Source organism: Pan paniscus, chromosome 13, assembly GCF_029289425.2.
Source record: "Pan paniscus chromosome 13, NHGRI_mPanPan1-v2.0_pri, whole genome shotgun sequence".
Classification (NCBI taxonomy): Eukaryota; Metazoa; Chordata; class Mammalia; order Primates; family Hominidae; genus Pan; species Pan paniscus.
In genome coordinates, this window is record NC_073262.2 from 143,103,034 (window position 1) to 143,128,223 (window position 25,190).

At 61.8% G+C, this 25,190-nt stretch overlaps 1 protein-coding gene across 2 annotated transcripts in view; it reads left to right on the top strand.

The window, feature by feature from the left end:
* Positions 1 to 7,861: 7,861 nt before the first annotated feature.
* The window catches only part of GPC1 (glypican 1), a 32,703-nt gene continuing 15,374 nt past the window's right edge, over positions 7,862 to 25,190 (top strand). The window contains exon 1 of one of the 2 annotated variants that reach the window (XM_063595626.1): positions 7,862 to 8,538. In XM_063595626.1, coding sequence (XP_063451696.1) covers positions 8,373 to 8,538 — 166 coding nt within the window. In that variant the 5' untranslated portion in view covers positions 7,862 to 8,372. The remainder of the gene's footprint in view (positions 8,539 to 25,190) is intronic. The other variant, XM_034955522.3, reaches the window with a different exon arrangement.

The following is a 25,190-nucleotide window of genomic DNA, read 5'->3' on the forward strand; positions in this document are numbered from 1 at the left end:
GTGGCCAGGTGGCTGGATTGAGAAATGCAGCTCCCAGCCACCTGGCCACTCCAGCCTCATGATGCTAAGGTTAAGACAGGGTCACTCACTGGGGGACGGCGCCTTGCCTCTTTCTCTGCACCTCTAGCAGCCTGAACTGTGCCCACTTGGGAAGGACGAGGTTGTCGGACGCTGGGAGAGGCTCCCTCCGTGTTGGACCTGCTCTCGGGCTCCACATGGATAATCAGCTCCACATCTCATCCCTCATGGCAATTCTACTTGGCTTTGGTTTCTACTGAGGTAAAATTCATGTAACATAAAATTAACCACTTTAAAGTGTCCAATTCCGCAGCACTTCATCTGCTCACAGTGCTGTGCAGCCTCACCTCTGTCTAGTTCCCAAACATCTCATCTCCCCACAAGGAAACTACTAAGCAGGCTCTCCCCATCTCTCCGTGCCTCCAGCCCCCACAACCACGCACCTGCTGTCTGCTGCTGTGGGTTCAGGGGAATGTGAAATGCTGGTTATTTGACAGAAATGGAGTCACATAGCCTGTGACCTTTGGTGTCCAGCTTTTTTTACTTACCGTGATCTTTCCAAGGCCCCTGCACACTGCAGCAGGAATCGGTGCCTGATTCCTTTTTATGGCTGGAGAACATTCCCTTGCATGGATAGGTCAGTTTTGTCTGCTCATTGGATGGATATTTGGGATGTTTCCATATTTTGACTACTGTGAATGGTGCTGCTGTGAACATCCATGCAAAAATTTTTGTTTGAATACTTGTTTTCAATTATTTTGACCATACCCCTAGCTGTATGTTAATTCTGTTTTACTTTCTGAGGAACCACCAAACTGTTTTTACAGTGGCTAAGCCATTTCATGTTTCCACCAGCAATATACAAGGTTTGTCATTTTCCCACATCATCGCCGACACTTATTTTCCGATTTTTGGTGCTATCTCGAGTGTGGTGTGTGACATCCTGTTGCTCTGATTTACATGTCCCTGATGACTAGTGATACTGACCATCTTTTCATGAGATTATCAGTCATTTGCGTATCATCTTTGGGAAGGTGTCTATTCAAATTCTTTGCTATTTTTAAAACTGACTTTTTGCTGTTGTGTTGAAGAGTTTTTTTTTTCTTCTGGAAACTAGACATTCATGAGATACATGATGTGCAAAAAAATCCTACCATTCTGTGGTTTGTCTTTTCACTGTTTTGATAGTACCCTTTGAAACGCAAAGGGTACTATCAAATTTTCATAAAGTCCAATTCTTCTGTTTTTTTCTTTTACTGCCTGTGTTTTTTGTTTCATATCCAAGAGTCTCTTGCCAAATCCAATGTCATGAGATTTCCCCAATATTTTCTTCTAAGAGTTTTTGCTCACTGGGGGTTTTGGTCCATTTTGGGTTCCCTGTTGTGTATGGTGTGAGGTAGGGTCTAGCTTCATTTGTCCCTGTACCACTTGTTGAAGAGACTACTCTTTGCCTCATTGAATAATCTTGGCATCCTTGTCCCAAAAAATTGACCACAGGTGTGTGGGTTTGTGTCTGAACTCTTCTATTCCATTTGTCCACATGTCTGCCTTCATGCCAATATCAAACTGTTTTGATTACTGTAGCTTTGTACTGTAGTAAGTTTTGAAACTGGGAAACTGAGTCCTCCAACTCTGTTTTTGTTTTTTAAGACTATGTGGCTATTCAGGGAATATCCTTGTTTCATGCCCATTTTTCCTCCGAGAAAATGAAGGGAGAAGAAGACTGAGTGACCTAAGAGGGTGGCTCAGCTGGTCAGCACCAGCAATGACAGAGGGAGTGAAGGGGCTCAGGGGCCAGAAAAGGAGCAGGATGTCCACAGGGCAGAGGTCCTGTGGCTGTGCCTGGCCCTGACCCAAATCTACTGTCCTCACCTGGCTGACAACCCTGCCTTTGCAGGCTACAATCACTCTGCTCATGTGACACTTACTCAGGAAGCCCTGCACCTGCCTGAGAGTCACCTCGCCTCCCTAAAATGAGGCCCAGAGGCCAGGTGTCTAAGCCTCCCTTGGCCGCCCCCCCTGGGCCGCAGCCCCAGGTCTGGGGAGCACTTTGGCCTGAGGCCCTCTGGAAGGGCAGGGCTTCCCTCTGTCACCTTCTCAGGATGCCTTTGCCAGACTTTCGTTGAAGGTAGGGGACCAAGGCCAGGTGGGCTGGTCAACGCCACCTTTAGGGAGGGGCCTCACCACCACTAGTGACTGCCCACTCCCCAGCACGGGTGGGCCAGCCAGAGCTGACCTGACGTGGCTGAGCTTGGCTGTAGGTGTGACCCATGGGCCAGGCCATGGTTGCGGGGTGTGATCAGGGCCTCTCCTCCTCCCTGGTCCTCAGCCTTGTCTACGGCTTCAGCCTCTCCTCCTCCCAAGTCCTCGGCTGTGTCTTGTTCCAGCCCCCCCGCCTCCTCCCCTCCCTGGACACTCCCACTGTGTCCAGGAGGGCTCTGCAGCTGCCTTCACCTCTGGTTGTGCCGGTGGCTGCAGGGCAAATAAAACCAACCCTTCCCCCATCCCCCTCCCCAGGGACCAGGCAGCCTGTCCCTGTCCCCAGAAGAGGCCTTGCACCACCCCTTCCCTCCCACAGGCCTCAGGGGCTCCCTCGCCCTTCAGCTGTCCAACGCTCAGGACACCTGTCCCCTGCCACCTAGCGGGGCATTACTATTGCACAGAGAAACAGACACTCAGATGCAGCAGTTTCGCCTCCTCAGGAAAATAGGATTCCCAGAGAGGACCAGCAGGCCAGGGAGGCTACAGTCCTCCCTCAGCTCCACCGTGCAGGTGCCTCTCTCTCGCCTGTGACTCAGCCTCACCTTCCAAGGTTGCAAGACCCTGCTCAGTGGGCCCTGGCAAGGCCTCCCCCTTAGGAGACGGCTCTTCCACTGAGCCCCTGGATTCCCTCCCACCCAGCGCAGGCCGGCGGCACACAGGGCAGGCCACTGTGAGCACTCTGGCTGCTCTAGGCCCTGACACAGTACAGGCCTGGGTCCTCCACAGCCAGGTGTGCAGGCCCTCAACCCCCCCTAGCCCATGGCTTGCCAGCCAGGGCCATGGAGGCCACAGCCACCTCCCCACATGCAGGCTGGTGGCTCCTGCCCAGGAGGACAGATGCCTGCTGTCTTGTTCTCTGGTCTTCCAGAGAAAAGGTTGGCTGAAGAGGGTGCCCCGGCCATGTTCCTGTCACCAACTGGACAACTCCCCTCAAAGGGCCTTGAGCATCCCAGGACACCCTCCCCAGGAGCAGGGAAGGTTGGGAGTATGGCGTGGACAGTGCCACCCTTCCAGGCCAGCATGGTCCAGAGGCAAACCCTTACCTGCAGAGCAGCTCAGAGGATGCCTCCAGTTGGCCTCACCCTGGAAACGGCTCTTTGCTTTGGGGACCAAGCAAGCTCTTCAGACAAGCCTGCAGAAGGGCAGTGGGAGGCGGGACAGGGCCACAGTCCGACCCCCTCAGAGCTTAGGAGCCTCATCTACAGGGAAACGAAACCCTTCAACTCCAGACCTCTGGAGCTGAAGGCAACTTTAGGCCTTCCCTAAGCTTAGGGGAAGGTTTGAGGTGACCCTGGAATCTGAATGGGGAGGGGAAGAGCGTTCAGCTTCCCGGACCCCTTGAGAGGAGGGGGAGGCTCAGGGGCTCCTGCACTGTGGCTGAGGGCAGCTGCATTCTGATCTTCAGAGTCCTTGCAGGCTTTTGATTGAAGCTGGTTTTCAAATGATCAGCCAGGCAGTATGGACTGCAGGAGGAATAGGTCAAAAGCCAGCAATGGTCCAGAAGGGGAGAGGCGGAGGGAAGGGCAGGAGCCACACACGGAGCAGACAGGGCCTGGCAGGAAAGCCATGAGCTGCTGGTGCTGGGGACACTAAGGCGTGCGCGTGGGTCTCTGAGCTCCAGGTGTGTGGGGTGCTTTGTCCTAACATAGCAGACAGTGCCGGAGTGCCCCCATCTGCTCCCTCTCCTCAAGGAGACCAGGCCAAGAGTCAGGGTCGGGAGGGGCAGGAAAACAGCCACAGGGAAGGCCAAACCCAGCTCAGCCCAGAGTGGAGTGTTTGGGGTCATCTCCTGCTACCAGGGTCCTCAGACTAGAGAAACAGGTGCCAGCTCTTGGAGGGGCCACAGGTGCATTCCTCTGACCCCACCTACCACACGGGTGACCCAGCCTCACTGAAAAGGCTTGCTCTCCTCTGACCTGGATAAGGGAGGCCAGCCCAGACTTCTGCTGATCAAAGGGACCCAGCAGAGCAGAGCAGGCTCCAAACAGCTTTGCCTTCAAGTTGACTGCCCCACGGCAGGGGCTTGGAGAGAGGTGGAGGGAGGTGCAGGTATGACCTCCTTTGAGAATAATGGTGCCAGGTTTTCTCGGTCCTGCAAACTCTGCTCAGCTGGCGCCCTTGTCCACCCACCCTCACTGCCCAGTGGCAGCCCCTAAGTTGGGGAAGCCAGGGCAGCCCTAGGGTTCAGACTCAAAGCCGAACTCCTGTAGATTAGGGTCCTGGCTCAGGGCTGGAAGACCTTCCAGGGTACCACTGAGTGTCCAGGCAGAGCAGGGACCAGCACCCCACCTCACAGACCCCACACGAGTACAATCCCGCAGGGTTGTCTGGAGCCGAGCTCCTTCATGAGATGACAGTGGCTCCCTGAGCCAGCACCAGAATGAGAGACCGGATGAATGTTCCCCAAGTGTCACCACCAAAAGGCAGGGCAGGAAGCACGGGGTGAGCTGGAGGTGGAGTCCATGGGCCAGAGCAGGCCCTGGGGCAGATCCCCTCCCCATCGCTAAGCCCTACAGAGCTGCCCAGAGCCCCGCTTCTTTCTGGCAGGCACCCTGATTACCATTTGCAGAAAGATCTCCAGCTCCGCAGGCAGCCTGTCCTGCCCACCCTGCTCTGCCCAGGGCTGCCAGCCACTCCTGGGGACCATGCTCTCTCCATCAGCCACACGCTGGGGTATCCACTTCCTCCTTCAGGCTGCTGCCCAAGGGGCCCCCAGACCCCCACAGAGGTGTGGGGACCCTACGTCCTCCACTATGCCCCAGGGCACCAAAACACCTCCTGGGTGCTCTAACAGATCAGATGCCACATCCCAGCCAGCCCTAGTCCACGCCCTTGAACCCCTGCTGTCTGCAGGCACACGCGCGCACTCCTGCCTCCCACGGCCAGTAGGACAGGGCTCTCGTAGGTAGGGACGCTACAGGCAGTGACATTCACAAGAAGGCAGCCATGGATGGCAGCGACAACAATCGCTCAGTCTGTTTGGAAACTTACTTTTGGAGTCTCCGAAAGACAATCTCTGAAACCAAACAGAAAGGGAAGCTGTCCGTCCGTGGCAGCGGGCAAGGGCGTGCACACTCACGAGGGTTCCACGGAGCAAAAGTAGGATAATTTCTGAGCAGACCTGCCGTCCGAACGGCTGGGAGCTGCGGGCCCCCTGGCGCTCCCTGTGTCTTCTGAGCAGAGACCAGGCTCAGCATCCCGCAGACCCCCACCCTCCCTAGGCAGAAGCAGGAGTGGGCCCTAAGCCAGCAGTACACGCCCTCCAGGACCTGGGGTCCTCCACAGAAGATGGGGGCATGGAAGGGAGGCCCCCACGCCCTGGCCCAACAGGCACTGCCTGCCTCAGCCCGTCAGACAATGCTAAGTGTCCTCTGCCCTCACTGCACCGGTGGAAGAGCAGGTCCAGGCTGCGCCACACGCCCACTCTCAGGTGTTTCCTCACTTGCTCATTCATTCCTTCTTTGTGTCGCATACGTGTGCCCCCACTGTCTAGCCAGGCAGACACCAAAGCAGGAGGGGGTGGTCTTGGTCAGAGCCACAAGGGTCACTGTGGTGGCTGGGATTCGAGGCATCAACTATGTCCTCAAACCCATCCATGTGTCCTGTGTGGAGCGGCCCCAGGGACAGCGGTGGAAGAGGGGGCTGATCAGCCTTGCCCATCCTCCCAGAGTCCCAGTCTGGACCCTGCACCCGACTAGCATGGGCAGCCTGGCAGCTCCTGCCCTGGTGACAGTGGGCGTGTGCAGCATTGCCAGGAGGGAAGCAGAGGCAGCTGCAGCTGCTCAGGATCCTGCGGCTCCTCCCAGGTGCAAACCCGGCTTTTGCTTCCAATGCCCCCGGCGGCATGTGCATCCTCTCCAGGGAAGGTCCTGGCTACAGGTCTCCTGGTCTGCGGAATGGGAATGATTCCAGGACCTGCGATGGTGGTAAGGACTTCCTTAGGAGATGAAGCCACCCGGGGGTCACCAGGGCCAGGCAGAGGCTGCGACCATTGCGTTCTAAGCCCTGCTGTCCACACTGCCATCCAGAGGCCCAGAACTAGGCTGGAGGAAGGACTTGCCCGGAGGAATAACCCAATCTGGTCAGATTAAGAGGAGGCGTAGACAGTGACGGGGTAACTATAGAGCCTCAGGCCAGGTTAACTAACCTCAAGTCCAGGTTCCTAGGCCCAGGCAGCCCTGCCTGATCCCGCAGTGCGTGAGACCACACAGAGAGAGCGGGATCGTGGGCCCAGGCTCCTGCCCGTGCTGGATAAGGTGTGCAGGCAGCCACGCCAGGCCCAGGCAAGAAGGAGCAAGCCCGGAGCATGTACTGAACAGGGGTCTGTGAGTCACAAAATGTGACGCAGCAGAGGGTATGTGGGGGAGGGCAGGGAAATGCACACTTGGATTGGGTCCCCAAAGCCTCCCTCTCCAGCAATGATTCAGTGTCTCTGGGTGAAGGAGCAACCTTCTCTGGGAGGCAGGGCAGGAAACCCCAAGAGCTCAGGGGGAGGGCACCCCACCTTCCTGCTCCAGTCCCACACAGCGGCTGAGAGCCCCAGGCACAGAAGGGGTAGGGAATGTTGCCACCACCCCCACCACAGACCCCGCTGCAGCTTCCAGGTGATGCCACAGGCCCTGAAATCAGGACACCCTTGCTGTACATGGGGGTCATCTTGAGGTTCTCTGCCAAGGATGCTGACCTCTATGCCTGCCCCCAATTCTGCAGCTCAGGCATCTGGCTTCACCGCCAGGCCTTACCATGTGGAGAACAGGGGGCCGGGGTGGGGGGTCTGGGAGCCAAGGAAGGAGTGAAGCCCTCCAGACACCAACATCGCAGTCCTCGCCCCCTCCCTACAGACCCCATCCAGGCCAACTCCCCATGTGCAGCTAAAGCCACGCGCCCTCCTACCAGACAAGGTGCAGGCAGCCCTCCCGCCTTCTTCAAAGAGGCATCTGCTCCGGGCCACTCCACCCTCCTCCCCCAGTGGCCTAACTAGTCGCCGGGTTCCAACCCTATCCCTTCTCCAGAGGTCATCTGGCCCCACCCAGCAGCCCAAACCAGTAGACCGGCCCTGCCCCATCACTTTGGTTTCTCCAGCATCCAAAGAACGTGGAGGGTCACCCCCCAAAACAGCTGTCAAGGTCCAACAATTAAGCCATCTGTTGCCGCTCCCTGGGACTGGGAGAGGTGAGGTCGAGTTTCTTGGCCAGTTTCCTGCGTGCAGCCCCCCCCACCACAAAAGCCCCCGGTGCGAGCCGGAGCCCAGCGCGAGACGGCTGGAAGGGCGCGGGGAGGGAGCCGCTGCGGGGTGCAGGCGGGGAGAGGGGCGGCGGCTCGAGGCGCGGCCGGCGGGCGGAGGGTACGGAGGCGCCGGGAGAGCGTTCTCGGGGCGCGCTGCCAGGGTGCAGGATGCCGGAGCGCGCGGGAGGGAGCGGGGAGCGGGATGCCGATTTCGGCTGGGGGCGGGGAAGCCCCTGATTGGGGCGCGGGAGGCGTGATGTCACGTCCGGCGGGGGAAGCCCTGCCTCGCGCACCCTCCGCCCCCGTTCCCGCCCCCACAGGTGGTGCCACCGCCCTGGGCGCTGGGCGTGGGGGGCCGCCCTCGGGGACCCCGGCCGCGGCCCCGCGCTGCCCGGCTTCGCCGCCTCCCGCCGGGGATCGATAGAGTCGCGCGGCCAGGCGGGCCCTCTGGGTCCCTAAGAGCCAGAGGAGCGCCCAGTGCGCCCCGGCCCGCGCCCCGCCCCGCCCCGCCCGGTGCTCCCAGTCCCTCCCCCACCCCTGCGCTCCCACCCTGCCCCGCCCCTCTCGTCTCCCGCGGCCGCCTAGGGGCCGGGCCGGCGGCGGGGGAGGCGCCGAGCCGGGACTGCGCTAGCCCGCCGCGCTCTGGGCTGCCCGAGCGAGCGTTCGGACCTCGCACCCCGCGCGCCCCGCGCCGCCGCCGCCGCCGGCTTTTGTTGTCTCCGCCTCCTCGGCCGCCGCCGCCTCTGGACCGCGAGCCGCGCGCGCCGGGACCTTGGCTCTGCCCTTCGCGGGCGGGAACTGCGCAGGACCCGGCCAGGATCCGAGAGAGGCGCGGGCGGGTGGCCGGGGGCGCCGCCGGCCCAGCCATGGAGCTCCGGGCCCGAGGCTGGTGGCTGCTATGTGCGGCCGCAGCGCTGGTCGCCTGCGCCCGCGGGGACCCGGCCAGCAAGAGCCGGAGCTGCGGCGAGGTCCGCCAGATCTACGGAGCCAAGGGCTTCAGCCTGAGCGACGTGCCCCAGGCGGAGATCTCGGGTGAGTGAGGGTGCGGCGCCGGGAACCCGGGCCTGGCCGGGCTCTGGGTTCCGGACCCTGGTCTTCCCGACGCGGCTACTCGCCCCCGGCGCGGGATCCTGCCGCCTGCGCCCCGCCGCCCGGGCCCCGAGTGGCTCCCTGCGCTGCGGCTCCTCTGCAACCCCACGGCCCTCGCCTCCAAGCCCCGCGCCGCACTCCCTCGCCAGGGTCTCCTCCGCTCCGCTCGGTCGTCCTCCACCCCTCCCCGCCCCCCGCACGCCGGCTTCTTCCCTGCGGAGCTGATCTCGCCGGGCTGCGGGCTCGGGGCGCTCCTCCCGGGCCACGGCTGGAGCTGGGCGTCTTCTGCCCGCCGCTCGGCCCAGCGCGCCTGCAGGCCGGGAGTCCCAGCCCCGGGGCCGGCTGTCGGGGCGCTGTGGGGCTCGGCGTGGCCGGGCTTTCGGGGCGCCGCTGACGGTGGCCGCGGACCCCTTCTGCTCTGTACAGACCTCTCTGGGAGGCGTCTCCGGTCCTGCCCGGGGATTCTCGTAGGGTCTCCAGCAAAGGCAGCCTAGGTGGGTTTTATAAGCGGACCCCCTCGGGGGGCAGTGCGGAGGGGTGGGGAGGGAGCTGGGCACTTATCCGCGGGCGGAACGCCGCCGCCTCGCAGAGATTCCTGTCGAAGAACTTGTACGCGCCGGCCCCCGCCTGGCGCTTGGGCAGCCTCGTGCCGCGAGTCCAGCTGCAGGTGGTCGGCGCGTTGGATCCCGCCCAGGGGCCGTGTCATTTCTTTGTAAGAACAGCGGCCCTCTTGGCGCCCCCTAAGCCCTGCAGCCGCCTGCGGCTCTGCCTCTTCCCTCCCTGTGGTCCCGGAGGAGCTTTGGGGACAGAAGTGTACTGGTGGGTGGAACGGTGGGCTCCGTGTGCTAAGGAACTCTTGGAACCCAAGCTTCACCTTTCCACGTGTGGGGACCAACCTCGGTCTGTACCGCGTGCCAGGGACCCAGTGGGCAAGAACAAAACAGACTAGGTTCCTGCTCTGGGGGGCTTCTCTGAAACCAGGGGAGTGGGAGTGCGGGTGGAGGGCTACTCAGATGGGGACTCAGCGCAGAAATGCCCATGGTCCTGGGGATTCTGAGCAAGAAGGATCCGTGCATCTGGGTGAGGGGGGTCTGTGGCCATGCCTTGCCGCGGGGGGCGGAGTGGTGGGAGGAGGCAGTCGGGCTCTGGACCCCTGCCCCTCCAGGAGGAACAGAACCCACAGACAGCCCCTTGCCCTTGGTGGATCTCCCGATGCCCCCAGCCTGAGGTTCTTGTAAGGGCCCCCTGACCGCCCCCCCCAGAAGGAACAGAACCCGCAGACAGTCCCTTGGCGGATCTTCCGATGCCCTCCCCACCAGCCTGAGGTTCTTGCAAGGACCCCTCCAAAGTCCCCAGGACAGGCCTTCCTGTGCCTCTGCAGAGGCAACCCTGTCATTTCCAGGCTGCCTCCCGCACCCCACTGGGCTCTGTCTGTCCCAGGTAGGGGGCACACCTGGATGCCAGGCAGCACAAGGCCCTCGGCACAGTTGGGTTCGTTCTCTGCCCCTCTACTCACACATAAAGAGGCATCCCTGGCCTTCCTGGTGAATCCCTCCCCAGGCACCAGGGTAGCAGAGTGGCTGAGTGGCTGCCCCTCCCAGCCCAGAGTCTTGAACCCTGCTCCTTTGAAAACCATTAGCCCCCAGCCCTTCTTAGCACCTCCATGTCCTCTGGGCAGTTGCGTCCTTAGGAGCCAACCTAACCTTCCTTGCATCCACAGGCCACTGTTGCCAGTTAGAGAGACAGAGTGGCAGAGTTTGGCCATCTCCCAAGGGTGAGAAGAGAGGGCAGGACAAGATGGAGAAGTTGATGTGGGGCTGGGCCAGAGAGTCTGGGTCTTGCTGCTCTTGGGTTGGGGAATGCGGTGGGTTAGGGACCCAGAACAGGCAGATTGTGTTGGTTTCTCTGTGTCTGATGGGGCAGGAGATGCTGTCCACCCCACGTGGGGAGTATGAACGCCCTGCAGCTGTCTAACCACGGTGCCAGCCATGGGCCAGTGCCTGCTGCCAGGGCTCGGGGTGCCACCCTCCTCCAGACTTGCAAGGCCAGGACTGCACTGGGCAGGATTACTGCCTCTTCAGTCGGTGCCCCTCCGACAGAAGCCTCTCTCCCTGCACCCCCTATGGCTGCAGAAGTGGGGAGTAACCTTCGGGACCCATAGGGTACAGAAGACAGTGTGGGAGCCACGTGGGCTGAGGGAAACGGTGACTCCCTCGGGTTGCAGCAGTCCTGGGGCAGCCAAGCCCAGTGTCCCCTCCTGCTTTGTTGGCTGGGCCTGGGCTCCGCGGAACGGGCGCCCTCTGGTGGCCCCTGGGCGGCAGATCCTCCCAGGAGCCCTGGACCCTCTGTGGCCTAGTGGGCGCCATTCTCAGTCCCCTCTCTCCTGCATCCAGACTTCTCCAGGGGGACCTCCTCAGAGGGGATGCGAACCCCCTGGGGTTGGGCACCTCGCTGGCCCAGAGCAGGTGGGGTAGAGATCTGATACTTCCTCGTGGGAAGGAGAGCAGTTGGCCCTGGGTGTGTGCCGGGCCTTCCCAGCCTCTGCCCCAGGGACCAGAAACGGCAGTGGGTGACAGGAGACTTAGCTCATGAAAGAGGGCAGTGTCGGGACATATTGGGCTCCCTTTTGAGACTTCCTTTGTCCTCTGGACAGCCAGGCCAGGCTGCAGTGACAGCAGTGGTCATCCCATTTTATGGGCAAGGAAGCAGGCCTGGGTGCCACCAGCTGGACGGTGGCACTGCAGCAGGGCACCCGGCCACCCTCCCTTTATGCCAGGGCATGGCACAGAAGGCAAGGGCGGAGCCGAGTAGCACCCCGGGTGCCCCTGCGCTGCCAGGAGCCCTCATGCTGAATCACTGCCCGCGTGCCAGCAGGCCTCCTGCTTTTGCTTGCAAGGTTGTGTCTGGGCATAGGTGTTCCCAGAGCACCTGTCTGGCCTCCTAATGTCTGATGTGATGTGATGTGTTTCTGTCTGCTCCTTTGCTGGGGTCTCAGCGCCCCACCTTGGCACCTGAGCTCCCTGGTCGCTGGGACCACCTCTATCTGTTTCCCTGTTGTAGCCACAGAACCCGGCTGGCTCCTGGCCCAGGATAGCTTCTCGGAGGACACCCCCAGGCCTTCCTGGCTTTATACCTGGCTGTGCTGGGTGGGGAGCGGGACATGGAGGGTAGAGGAGGGTCTCCTTGGAGCAGACACCTCTGTTCTCAGGGTCTCCCAGCCTGAGGCAGAGGAGGGGCCCTAAGGTCTAGTTTTGGGGGCGGAAGTCAGAGTGGGGCGTGGGACTGTCTGTGGCACAGAAACTGCCCAGCCGCTCCTGTGCCCCGGAGTGGTAGCCCGCCTACCAGCTGGAGCGGGCACCAGCGTGCCCTGGAGCCTGTACCAAGCACCCACTCGTTGGGCCCCTCTAAAGGAATCTTTTCTTCTCTGTGCCACTTTTGACCGCCTGGGTGGTTGGCACACAGACTCTGGGGAATCATCCTCAGAGGGCCTGGACCTCTCCTTCCCACATCCCTGAAAGGGTGTTCCCGGCTGGGCCCAGGAGAGCCCACCAGCATCTGCTTCTCAGTCCTGCTCAGTGGGCCTCTCGGAGTCTGCCTGGCACACAGCCCCTCACCAGACCAGACAGTTCCCTGTGCCCTGTCCTGTCCAGGTGGCTCAGCGTGGTTCCCAGGTGGTCCTCAGCCTTTGCTGTGCCGCCGCTCTTCCCTCCATGAGAGGAGCTGGGATTTCATCATCCCCAGCGTGAGGACGGAGCGGAGCCCAGGGGAGCCCTGATCCGACAGGGCCACCTGCGTGATGCAATGGCCTGGGTCCCTGCTGGACCGCCAAGCCTCCCATGCCAGGCAGGCCACTGCGCTCCTCAGGCACAGATGCCCCCACCCCCATCCCATCCCCGGTGTCCCCAGGCCTTTTCACAGGAGAGAAAGGGAATAATCGTGACCTCCTGTGAAGATGGCCAGGAGGGAGAAGGTGCTGGGGCTGTGCACCTCGTGGGCAGCCTCGGGCTGTGTCCCCCCTTTCCCCGGACACCCTCTGCAAAGGCCCACACACACCCCTCTCAGTTAATGGCATCCGGTACCTTAAGAGCACTCGTGAACCCGGCTTGTGGAGCGTTTCCCATGACTGTCTGGTTAAGACATCAGACGGAAGGGGTCTTTGTAGACCCGTTTTACAAATGAGTAAACCGAGGCCTGGTGAAGCCCTCCTCTTAGGGCCAGATCTGGCTACAGCATTGACCACTGCCCAGTAAAGCCAGGCCAGGCTGCCTGTCCCAGGCTCCGCACTTCTGGAAGGCTCATGCTTTCCCCAGCCCGCTCTCCTGTCCTGGGCCTGGCCTCCATCTCTTAGGCTCATTTAGAACGTTTAACCGGGACTCCTCCTGGCCTCCCTGCCTCCAGTCCTGCCCAGCTCCTCCTGGCCTCCCTGCCTCCAGTCCTGCCCAGCTCCTCCTGGCCTCCCTGCCTCCGGTCCTGCCCAGCTCCTCCTGGCCTCCCTGCCTCCGGTCCTGCCCAGCTCCTCCTGGCCTCCCTGCCTCCAGCCCTGCCCAGCTCCTCCTGGCCTCCCTGCCTCCAGTCTTGCCCAGCTCCTCCTGGCCGTGCCGCCCAGAGAGTCGTACTTCCACACAGCTGGGCCTCACCCTCCGGCCTGGCTCCACTGCCTGTGGGGGGAGGGCTGCCACTCCAGCCTGCTAGGAGGGCTGTTCCCAGCATGTGCCGTGAAGCCCTGCATGTCCCCAACAGGGCAGACCAGCCACCCACACTGGGCCAAGTGCCCCAGGATTAGTGGACAGGTACCCTATTCAGGTGCCCACAGGTGCCAAGCCAGGGAGATAAGGCAGGCCAGTCTGTTGGGGCTTGTACCTTCACACCAGCAATCTCTAGGGACAGTGTGAGCCTGTGGTTAATGCGCCTTCCCAGGTACGGAGGACGCCTCCCTACAGCAGGACTGGGGGCATACCTACCTGGTGGCCGAACCGCAGGGCTGCGCATCAGACCCTGGAGGAGAGCTTAGTGGGTGTCTGAGCATGCCCATGTCTGTTCTACGGCATCCACATGCATGGCACAGGTGTCAGCCATGGGCTGGCACTAGACAGGAGACGAGCCAGGGGAGGGGCTCACCCGAAGCCACGCGGGTCAGGTCTGGCCTGGGGCCCCACATCTGCCGTGCCCGGGCCAGGGAGAGGCTGGACACCTTTTCTTAAGCCAGACCGTCCTCACAGGGCCTGACTCAGTTATTTCAGATCAAGACTGGACCCCTGGTGGAGGCTGGGGTGGGCACTCCTACATGCGGGGCCTCTGCCCAGCCCTGGCCCTGTCCAGTGTCGACGTGCCCAGAGCCCTGAGCCGGCCTGGATCTTGCCAGTCGCCAGCACAGCCCTGTGGGGCCCGGGATCTTGCCCACTTTATGTGGGGGCTCCAGACAGGAGCCGCCTGCCCGGAGCCCGGGCTCCTCGCTGCCGTGCCTGTGGCGGCTTTTCTTTGTCTGGGAACAGGCCTGGGCAGGTGCCCTGAGCCGCTTGAAGTCTCCTGACGGGGTGGGGGGTGCAGTGTAGGGTGTTGAGGCATGGGCCAGGGAAGCGGGCGGTTCTCCCTCCACCTCCAGGCCCCACACCCAGGCGGGAGCACGCAGCAGCCAGGCGTGGGGTGAGGGCTATGCTGAGGAGCAGGGCCCAGAGCTGCAGCCTCCTTGGCTGCCCTTGGCCCGCCGTGGGTGGCGGGGAAGTACAGGTGTGAGGGGCACACCCCACTGCCCCAGGCTCGGTAGCAGTCTGGAATCCGGGTGGGTTTAGGAGCCCCTGAGAGGGCCAGGCCAGCCTCACACCATCCCCTCTCCTGCCTGTGGCCTCAGCTCCATCTCCCGCCAGCTCCTGCTGACCCACCTTTCTGGCACACCTGTCCCCTCCCTCCACGGCGTCCTCCTCGTGCCCACCCACAGCACCCGCCTCCTCCGGCCTTTCCCCACAGCTTGACTTCCCGGGCATCGGCCAACACGTACCCTCCCTGTTGCCGGGGCCCCCGCCTGGGCAGGCCTGAGCTCCACACAGGCTGGGGAAGGCCCCGAGTCCCTCCCGGTACCGGGTGGGGCTGGGTGCCGGGGTTGGGAGCACAAGTGTTTCCAGGGCTGTCGGAACAGTGCCACAGGCTGAGCAGCTGCAGCTGCAGACATGGGTCATCCGTGGTTCTAGAGCCTGGAAGCCTGAGATCAAGTGTGCGTCCACCAGGCTGGCCCCTTCTGAGGCGTGAGGAAGTCTGCTCCATGCTGCCGGCTTCCGGGTGTTCCTTGGCTGGTAAATCCCACCTTGGTCTCCACAGGCCGCTCTCCCCATGTGCGCTTCTGTCTCCGAATTCCCCCTCTTCACAAGGACACGACTCTAATTGGGTCAGGGCCCACCGGTACCATCTCTTCTTAACGAGAGGTGTCACACAGACTCCACACCCAAAGTCACATCCTGAGGAATCGGGGTTAGGCCTCGGCCATGTGGGTTTTGGGGGTACAGTTTAGCCTGTAGTGGGGAGCTAGCCCAGCCCGGCACACCTACATCTTCCCATCAGGCGGCAAAGACCCCGAGGCTCTGGGTGTTTTGTGACTGTGGCCTCCTGAGCACTGGGCCGTGTTTCTGTAATGGGCTTAGAGCTCAGCACAGATGCGCCCGAGACCCTGGTGACAGTGTGAGGGAGTGACCACGCCCCAGCCTGCCGCTCACCCCCACCCACCTGAGGCGCTCTCCGGGCACAGCCTGGTCCCCACAAGCCTGGGAGGCCTCAGCGTCAGGCCCTGCACGGCTACTGGGTCCTTGGCCAGCCCCTCCTGCCGTGGGCCTCTGCTTTTCCCTCAGGTCCAGGTGGCAGGGCTGGGCCACTCAGGTGATGTTCCAGGTCTAGTGGTACAGCAGTGGCTGAGGATGCCGCCGCCTGTGCCGTCACAGAACCGGGGTGGGGGGCAGTGGCCAGGCTGGCCTGAAAACCTTCTCCAGGTTGCATTGGGGGAGCCCAGGCTGGGAGAGTCGTGGTTCAGTGGTGTGAGTGTGCCTTGGACAGGCCCCAGTCTCCCACTTGTCAGGGGGCAGAGCCCTTCAGGTGGACTTTGGGCGGGGAGGCAGTGGGACTGCAAGGCGAGGGTTTGGAGATGTAGAGATGAGGGAGGCCTGGGGGCCAGGAGGCTGCACCACTGCTGTCTCCTGAGGCGGTGGCTGGCCGAGGAGGCCCGCTGCTCTCTTGTGCTGAGTACCCCTTGGGTCCTGGAGGCTTGGCAGGGTGACAGGGCAGCCACCCAGGGGCTCCACCCGTCCTGCTCCTTCAGGAGGAGGAGACCTCCCAGGGCTCTGGTGGGGAGGAGGGCCAGCCACAGAGCCACTGCAAATCATCCCTGAGGCCAGGCGACTCGGAAGCAGAAACCCTGAGCCCAGCACGGGGCAGTGGGAGGTGAGGCCCAGCGGCATCTGTGAACTAGGCCTCCCGGTGGGCTCTCAAGGTCTTTGATGGGGCGCAGCTGGTGGACAGGGAGAGAAGGGGACTGGGGCTGGAGCAGGGCAGTGAGGAGGACCCTGGGGTCCCTCTTTCCCCAGGCTCTCCCTCCCCTGGTCCTCTCCCACCTTTGAGGTGCCCCAGGAGTTCCCAGAGTCGGCAGCACCAGGGGCTGTCTACCGGGTGGGCTGAATACCACTTAGTTTGCAGATGGGAAAGCTGAGTCCCAGAGAGGGGTTCCCAGGGCTCAGAGCTGAGAGGCCTCGCCGCCCGGGGCCAAGCCCCACACTTGCTTGCCGAGTGACTCACTCCTGCTCTGGGCCTGGCTAGCAGGGGTGAGGCTGGGTCAGAGGATGGGGAGCTGGGCCAAGGCCACAGACCACCCCGCAGGTGCAGGCACCCAGAGGCCTGAGGGGCACCGGGAGCGCACAGGAGGGGAGGCTGTGAACACGGCCTGGCTTCTTTGCAGCCCCGTGGCGGGGCCGTGTGAGGACACACACCGCAGGAGGGCCCGGCCAGCCTCAGCCCAGCCCAGCCGCCACACCCGGTGGGTCTCCTGAGGTCAGAGCCAACCCCACAGTGGGCACCACCTGCCCGCCTGCTGTCCTGGCTCCTCCTGAGGGACAAGGGTGAGCTGGGCGGGCCAGGAAGTACAACGCTGCTAGGCTTCTGCTTCCGCCCCACAGAAGTTCAGGTTCTACTGAGAAACTTGGCTGGGGCTTCCGGGGACTCCCAAATCCAGCCGCCCAGGACCCTGCGGCACTGTCCATCCTGAGCCCCGTCCTCGCCCGCTGGTGCATCCTGGGGTGATGGATCTGGCTGCAGTGACCCCGATGCTCTGAGGCCCAGAACAGCGCGTCTCCCTCCTGGGAACAGCCAAGCCTTAGGCCCATGCAGCAGCGACCGGATCCCAGCCTCCCCGGCAGGGGTGTTTCCTGGGTGCGCCATCAGCAGTGGGACCTGTAGGGAAGTCTGTGGCCTGTGCGCACCTTCAGACGATTTCCCCAAACACCGAGGACAGCTGTCCAGTGCGTCACAGAGCTGTGGCCTATGGGTGATCATCTCAGCCTGTCCCTGCATCTGGTGCAGCCTCAGTGCCCACCGTGGCCCCCGCAGCCCACCCCTGTGTCTGGCGCATCCTTGGTGACTGGAGCCCCTTGTGGCCCCCGTAGCCCACCCCTGTGTCTGGTGCATCCTTGGTGACTGGGGCTCCCTGTGGCTGTCTGATCCCATCCTTGTGGTAACCCATGTGTGACGTCCAAGTGTCTCCTCAAGAACCGGGGCCAGGAGACCCATCCTTGGCTCTGGAGACTGCAGGGAGAGCATCCCACCCACCTGTGACCATCTACCAGGCCCTGGGGACAAAGCTGATGCCACCTGCCACCAGGGTTGGCTCAGGCGTTTACATGCATCTCCAGTTGTCATGGAGCTTGGGACACACTGGACCCAAGGAGGTATTTTAAAAGGACAAATCTCTCACATAATCCAGCCCCACTGTTCCTGAACGCGATGCCCCCTCCCCGAGCCTGGCGGGGGGCTGCACACAGAACACTCCTCAGCATCTTCAGTCTCCCTCCTGCGGCCTCACACCCAGGATGGTAGGTGTTAGAACAGGTGCCTCCCTGTTCTGTGTGCGTAGCCTCAGCCTGTGGGCAATTTGGGGTGAGGGGTGGCTGCAGGTCAGACAGATACCTGGGAAGGTCCCCTGGGATAGGGTGGCTCCCAACCGGGAGCAGTTGCCCTGGGCACTTGTGACATCCCAGTGATTGAGGAGTGGGGGGCTCTGGTGTTTAGTGGGTGGGGCCGGGGAGCCCAGTAATCCTGCGAGATGGAGGTGCCCTTCCACAAACGCCAGCAGCACCCCCAAGAGAAATACTTGAACTGAAGCTACAGGCAGAACCACGCCAGGGGAAGAGGGAGCTCAGGGGAGGGGGCACCACTCAGCTCCAGGTGCTGGGATGGGAGGATGGGCAGACTGGTGGCCAAACACCAGCATGCAGGAGGGTTGTTCTAGATGCATCCATCCTTCTGTGGGTGCACGGATGAGGTTCTGGATGTAATTCAGGGGCTTCATGAACTTGGCTGAGAAAGAGATTACATCTCCATCGTTGCTAACCTCTAACCAGAATTTAGCATTTTTTCTTACTCGGAACGATGGTGTTCCGGGACCTGGGGCTTGGTCACCAGTAGACATCGCCGCTGTTTATGCCCCTCCACATTCGTAGCAGACAGCTTGGAAAACGGCGTCCTCTCACTGTGACTTTGAATTCTAGTCAGTATTAGGCCCATTGCGGCTCCTGTAAAACGGCTTCCCGGGGAAGCACGTGCGTTGCCACCTCACAATTCGTTGTATCACATCCTGGTAACTGCTGTGTGATGAGTGCTTCCTCCATGGTCCTCTGTGTGGTTGTATGCTTCAGAAACGAGCATCGTCCTGAGAAAGCGTCTGCGGCTTCACCGACGGGCAAGGGGGCCCACGGCACAGAGAAAGTCAGGCTGACCTGAGCAGCAAGTCGCCCTCGCAGCAGAGAAGGAGAGGCTTGGGGCCCAGTGTGTCTGCACCCAGGAGGGCCCACTGAGGCCTAGGGTCCGAAACGGGGGAACGTGGTGGGGAGTCCCCAGGCACCTTGGGCAGAGCAAGGAGCAGGGCCATCTGCCTGCCGTGCGAGTGAGGGGGACACATCCCAGGTCCTCTGCATCATTGGAGGCTCCGTGAGCTCCTACTGGGTGCTGGGTGCTGTTCTGGGTGCTGAAACGCAGCTGCAGACAGAGCCCTTGCTCTCTGGACACAGTTAGCGCAGAGACAGGGCACGTATGAGAGGGTCTACACAAGCTGTGCCTGTGCTTGGCCACCATGAGTGTGTAGCTTGTGTGAGTTACAAGTAAAGGGTTGTGACATGCAGGAATCTAGGCATCTGCATGTGAGGTTTGCAACCACTCACCCATTTGAGTCATGTGAACCCTGAGGGCCGAACCCTAAAGACCACTCCCTGGCTGGGGACTGGCCCAGGGCTCCCAAGTGCAGTTTGGCCCCTCTCTTGCCATGGCCATCTCTTGTCCTGTCCTCGGCCTCCCATGCTGCCTTACAGGACCCTCAACTGGGGCGGGCCACCTGGGGCTCCTCCCCAACCCAAGGAGCCTGGAGCATCTGGGTCCTGGAGCACTAGGGGCCAGCTCATTGAGAGGACCAGAGAGGAGACTTGGGGAGCAGACAGGAAGGGCTGGGTTCTTCCAGCCCACATCATTCGGCCCACAGAGGACGGAGAGGGGACCAGGGTGGGCAGCCCCTGGGCAGTGTGGAGAGACCTGCCTGAGGGGAGCAGTGGAGCTGCACGGCTGGCATCAGAATCCTGGGTGGACTGGTGCCCCGAGCCCGAGCATCTCATCCATGGGGGGATAAGGGGCGTCCATCCACAACCGTGTTGGGAGCCCAGCCTGGCATGGCCGAACCCCTGGCGTCTGGCACCCAGGGATGCCCAGAAGGGGTGGGCTTCACCCCGTTTCTGAGTAGCAAAGGCAGTGAGTGGGCCAGGCAGAGATGGGGCTGGGGGCTTGGTAGGCAGGGTCTGAGGGCATTAAGGCTGGACCCCAGAGCCAGGAGGGGCGTGACCAGAGGTCTGAGTCGAAATTGAGGTGTCGTAGATGACCCCCATGTTCGTCCCTCCCTCAAGCAGAGATCCCTCGAGCTATGCCCCGACACAGAGGCTGTTCTGGGTACCGGGACACAGCAAAGTCCCTGTACTCCCTCCGGGGCCTCTGTGTGGTTGGGGCGACATTGGCAGTCATTTCGGAAGGTCAGGAAGGCTCAGCGCCGTGAGGAGGGTGTGGCAGGGCTGCTCTGAGGCCGTGGAGCCGGCGGATGGAGGGGGAGGGCACGTAGGTGTGCACACACTGCCTGCGCCGCTGTCCCCATGGACCTCGGGTTCCCAGGGAGGCGGCCTGCCGGGCCTCTGGGGAAAGCCACACCCTTGGCCGAGGGCTGGCTCTCTTGAAGATCATGGCCGTTCCTGGTGGCCGTCGTCTTAGCAAAGGGGCGGGTCCTGAGAGAAGCCAAAGTCAACCTGCTGGGGGTCAAAGGGGGTCAAGGGCCGGCTCCACACCGGCTGTGTGCCCCTGGCCCTGCCCACAGTCGCTGTGTACCCTGGCAGAAGGCTGGCCCGCCCTCTGCCCAGCGTGTGTCATGTCAGGGAGGCCTATTCTTTCTCTAAGTCCCATCTTCCAGAAGGTGGGCTGTGGATGAGGGCACTCCATGGGGAGGGAGGAAGGCCAGGCTGGGGAGCCACATCTGCCTGGACAGGAGGCCCCGTCATTGTCACCGGCGCAGCTGCTTCCTGGGTGTCACCCTGAGCGCTCACAGCACGCAGTGTCGGCGCTCCCATTCGCTGGCTCTGGGTGTGAGAAGGTGGAAATGGCAAGAAGAGTTGCTGTCAGGCCATTCTGGGTGGAACGCACAGTGTCCCCAGGGCACAGTGACAGTGGAACGGCCGGAGGCGCGCTCGAGCCCGCCTTGAGGGTGGCAGCTGGTTTTCAGGAAGAGAGTCAAGGGTGGAGAGTTCAAGAGGCACCGCAGGCCCTGTGGAGAGGCAGGAAGGGCAGGAGATGCTGGCCCCGGGTCTGGACAGCTGCCCTCATAGGGGCCTCTCCCTTCCCCTACGGGATGGGGCTGGTTCCTTCCCCCAGGCTGTCTGCCTCCTGGATCTCATGTGCCCACTCCAGGCAGTGTCCCCAACCTCTGCCCAGAGCCATCTCATGGGATCCTGGCATCCCTCTGCCTGCCAGGCAGTCCGGGTGTAGATAGTCCCTGCCAGGCAGTCCGGGTGTAGATAGTCCCTGCCAGGCAGTCTGGGTATAGACAGTCCCTGCCAGGAAGTCTGGGTGTAGACGGGGTGGAGTCAGGACTCCAGGTGCCTGGGGGTGGAACTCTGAGCCTCCGGCTGTCCTCCGGCAGGTGGCTCCGGGAAATGGGTGGGAGTCACGGAGGTGGGGGGCCCACATTCCCACCTGCTCCAGGACCCGCAGGGCCCACAGGAGGTCGGGGCTCACCTTTGGGGAGGCGATCAGGCAGGCACATGACAGGGCCACCTGCTCAGAGTCTGCCTGGGCTGGGAGCCCTGGGCGTTCTCGGTGGTGGGCTGTGTGACCAGCAGCGTGGCCGGCAGGTATCCCTCCCTGGACGTGGCCTTGCAGACGCCAGCCCAGCTGCCTGAGGCCCAGCTAGGTTTCAGCAGCACCTGGCCAGCGATGTGATAGTCAGGCCAGCGAGGGTGGCCAGGCCTGACCCTAGTTTTGCAAGAGTGGCCTAATCTCCATACCTGGGCTCGGGGTGCCCAGGTGTCAAGCCTGGGCTTCTCATTTCCTCCCCTTCAGTGAGGACAGGGGGACACTCAGGCCAGTGGAAGGAGATCTGCCTTAGGTAGAAGTCTGAGACCTGGGGGGAAGCCACCTAACCTCCGTGAGCCTCAGTCTTCCCATCTGTAAGCTGGGGGTGGTCCTGTCTGCCTATTAATTGAGATAGTGCTGATTTCAGGAGAGACCCATTGCTCTCCAAGGAGGCTGGGGACAGTTCGGAGTTGAAAGCGGCCTTAAACCTCCTGCTGACAGCCTGGACGGGGTCTGAGACCTGAGTGGGGGAGCCAGGGATACGTGGGTGCGCAGGCATGCATGGGTGCCCAGAGGTGGTAGGCTGCTGCGGGTGGGGAGACCTGTGTGATTCCGGCAGGCGCCCCACCCCCCACCCCCCATGCTGCAAAGGGTCGCCGGACTTAGCGGATGCAAAGACAGGACACCAGGTACATGGGAATTTCAGGTAGACCCTTTATCATTTTGTAGTGCAGTGTGTCCCAAATACTTTAATTTCAAATAAGGAAATAAATGTTGAGCGTAAATATGCCCTACATATTTAGTGTAAGTACACCCCAGATATTTTTGGGGAGAAGAGTTGTTTGCTTTTTGTGGCAAAATATGCATAACAAAATTTGCCAGTTTAACCATTTTCAAGAGTTCAGTTCAGTGGCGTTCAGTCCATTCATGCTGTTGTACGGCCGTCACCCCCATCCAGCTCCAGGACCCTTTTCATCTTGTAAAACAAACTCTGTCCCCATTAAACAGTAACTCCCCATTTCCCCTCTCCACCGCCCCTGGTGCCCGCCATCCTTTCAGTCTCTATGAATCCGACTCCTCTAGGGACCTCACGTAAGTCGAGTCTTGCCGTATCTGTCCTTTCGTGTCTGGCTTCTTTCACTCAGCGTCGTCCTCAAGGTTCCTCCACGCTGGAGCATGTGTCAGAATTTCTTCCTTTTCACGGATTAATCCTATTCCATTGTATGCACCTACAGACAGTTTGTGGAAACAATCTATTCAACTGTGGAGAGACATCGTTTCTACCTTCCGGCTCTGGTGAATAATGCTATGAGCATGGGTGTATGAGGACCTGTTCCTTTTCCTGCTTCCAGTTCTTTGGGGCCAAATACTTTCATACTGTACTAAAATAACAATTCATTGTTTATCTGAAATTCAGATGTAACTGGCCCCCGTGCTTTATCTGCACTCGTCCCCTAATTGTGGCTGTGGGGCAGGGCTGGGCAGAAGCTCCAGCCCACACACCTGCCATGCTGGGCAGGCAGGCAGAGGTGCCTGGGCGGCTGCCAACTCATCAAAGCCCTAGGGAGACGCCCTCCTGGGACCGCCCAGACCTCTCTGGGCTCAGCAGGGCTTGTTGGCTCCTGCTTCAGCCTTTGCCTGCAGCTCGGGAATTCCCCTGGGATTGGAGTCAGGGCAGGCTGCAGGGTTGGGGAGGCGGGGGATGCTGAGGCTGTTCCTCGTGCTGGGCCCCGTGCTGCTACTCCTAGCCTGTGACCTTGCACAAGTCACTTTAGCTCCCTATGTGTCAGCTATGTCAGCGGGACCTGCAGCTGCTGTGAAGATGACTCGGCTTAAGCCCCTGCGAGGCCCATAGTGAGCTCTGCATCTGAGCAGGGAGACAGCTAGGCCTCTGGGAACAAGGGAGCCCTCACCATGTGTGACCTCCCATTCAGGGGCGTGCCCCCTTGAGCCCCGTGCTTCCTCTGGGGAGGAGGTGCTGGCTTGGGGGGGGCGTGGCTCGTGGGCCATGCTGGCAGTGGGTCGTGTTCGCTCCAGTGCCAACACTGGGCAGATTCCCCCTGACATCATTTAGACGTGTGCCTTTATTCAGTACCAGGGTACCAGGGCCGGCCTGGGTGCCAGGTAGGGAGGCAGGAGCAAGAAAGTGGAGGCTCCCCTGGCAGAGGTTCCCTCTGGAAGGAGCATGGCTTGTTGGGACTGGAGGCCAGAGGCTGGGGAGGCTTCCTGAGGGAGGTGAGGGGAAAGCATGTGAGATGGAGGGAAGCGGCAGGTCACAGCTGGGTGGGGTGACTGGGTGGAGTGACTGGGTGGTGGGGGTGGGCGCAGGGAGAGCCAGGCCTGGGACCACCATGACCACAGAGATGGCTTCTCGGGAAGTGGTTGGGTCGGAGGTGAGCGGCCGAGTTCCTTTGCTCCCTCCCCTTCTGTTCCTTCCCCAGTGTTTATGAGCCATCCCTCTTGGCGGGCTCCCTCCAGAGGCACCCAGGGGTTTGCTCTGGGATCCGGCCCAGCCTCAGCTGTATGTGTGTCTCTGCCTGGTTGGCATTCATGGGGCAGATGGACGGGCCAGCGCGGCGTCTTTGTGGACTGGAATGTGGCTGCTGCGTCCCCTTCTGCGTTTCTAGCGTGCCCCCTGTGGATGTAGCAGACAGGGAGGGCCAGTCCATCTTCGAGGCCTCCTTGGGTGCCTGTGGCCCCTGCAGTGGGTGTATGGGAAGCTAGATGGGAGAGCTGGGCAGAGCCCCAGGAGGACAACCCCACCCTCCCACAGCCTGCCTGAATTTCCACCCTGCTGGCAGGGTTGGGCATAGAGATGTGAGTGCCCTCTTCAGCTCCACCAAGCCAAGGAGGAGAAAGGCTGAGCCAGGCCTGGGGGCACGGCCTCTGGGGAGCACCTCATCCTGGGTTCCAAGAGTGGGCTCTCTGCCTTACAGCCAAGACACCGGGTCCTGGGTGTGGCAGGAGGTTTGTGACACAAATTCTGAATCCCCTTTCATCCCCAGTGTCTGAGGCCACAGCATGAGCCTCAGACAGTGGAGCAGGCTGGCATGGGGGGAGGCCTGCACAGGGCACGCGGCTTCTTGGCCCGAGCTGTGACTAGGCTCCCATCTGATGGACCCCTGCCGTCCTGTCATGCCAGGGCAGGCACCGCCCAGACCTGGCGTCTGCCGGCAGGATGGCCTGCTCAGGGGTTCCCCAAGCAGGATCTGGGCAGCTTAGAGAGCAGTCTTATGAGTTGCCTGGTGAAAGCCCCGTCTTTGGGGGTCTCCAGTGTTGTGGCCTGCCTTGGTGGTCTGTCCAGCGGCTCTCAGTGTGCCCATTGCAGACCGGCCGAGAGGCCGGAGTGCGGCCAGAGGGGAACTGGTGTGAGTGGGTGGTTTTGTCTGGCTGGGTTAGCAGGTCTGGGGAAGGTGGGGAGCTGGGCCGGGACAGTGGGAGCCACGCAGGACCTGGGCTGCAGGGAGGGGAGGGTGTTGGCGGGAGGCTGTCCCTCTGGTGTCCAAGGAGGGGCCAGAGGCGCACAGCATAGACCTCCCAGGCTGGGGGCACCTGGGTGGGAGACTTGGTGGAAGGATGTGGCCTGTTGGGTTTGGTATGTCAGAGGGAAAGCAGGTCAGGATATAGGGGCAGGGGGGTCTGGAGTCAAGGCCCGGGTGCCATTGGACTGGGGGCTGGAGGGGGCAGGTAGAGGATGTGGAATGACCATGGCAGCTTTGCGTGAGGACAGCGGTGGTCAGCTGCCACCTTCAGCACAGAGAGAAACCCGACACCCCGCCCCCATTACCCTCCGGGGAGGGGCCCCGGCTCCCCCGAGCACCAGCCCTGCTGAGACCCGGGAGCCCCTGCACCAAGGCCTGGGCCCACTTAGCTGCAGTGGGGAGCCTAGGAGGCCCGGACTGCCCGCGAAGAACAGGAGCAGCACCCGCAGGCGGGAGGGAGGGGCCCGGCCTCGGCGGCGCGCAGGGAGGCGGGCGCAGGGCGGCGGGCAGGAGGCGGCTGCGGCGGCGGGGACCTGGCCGGAGGGGCCG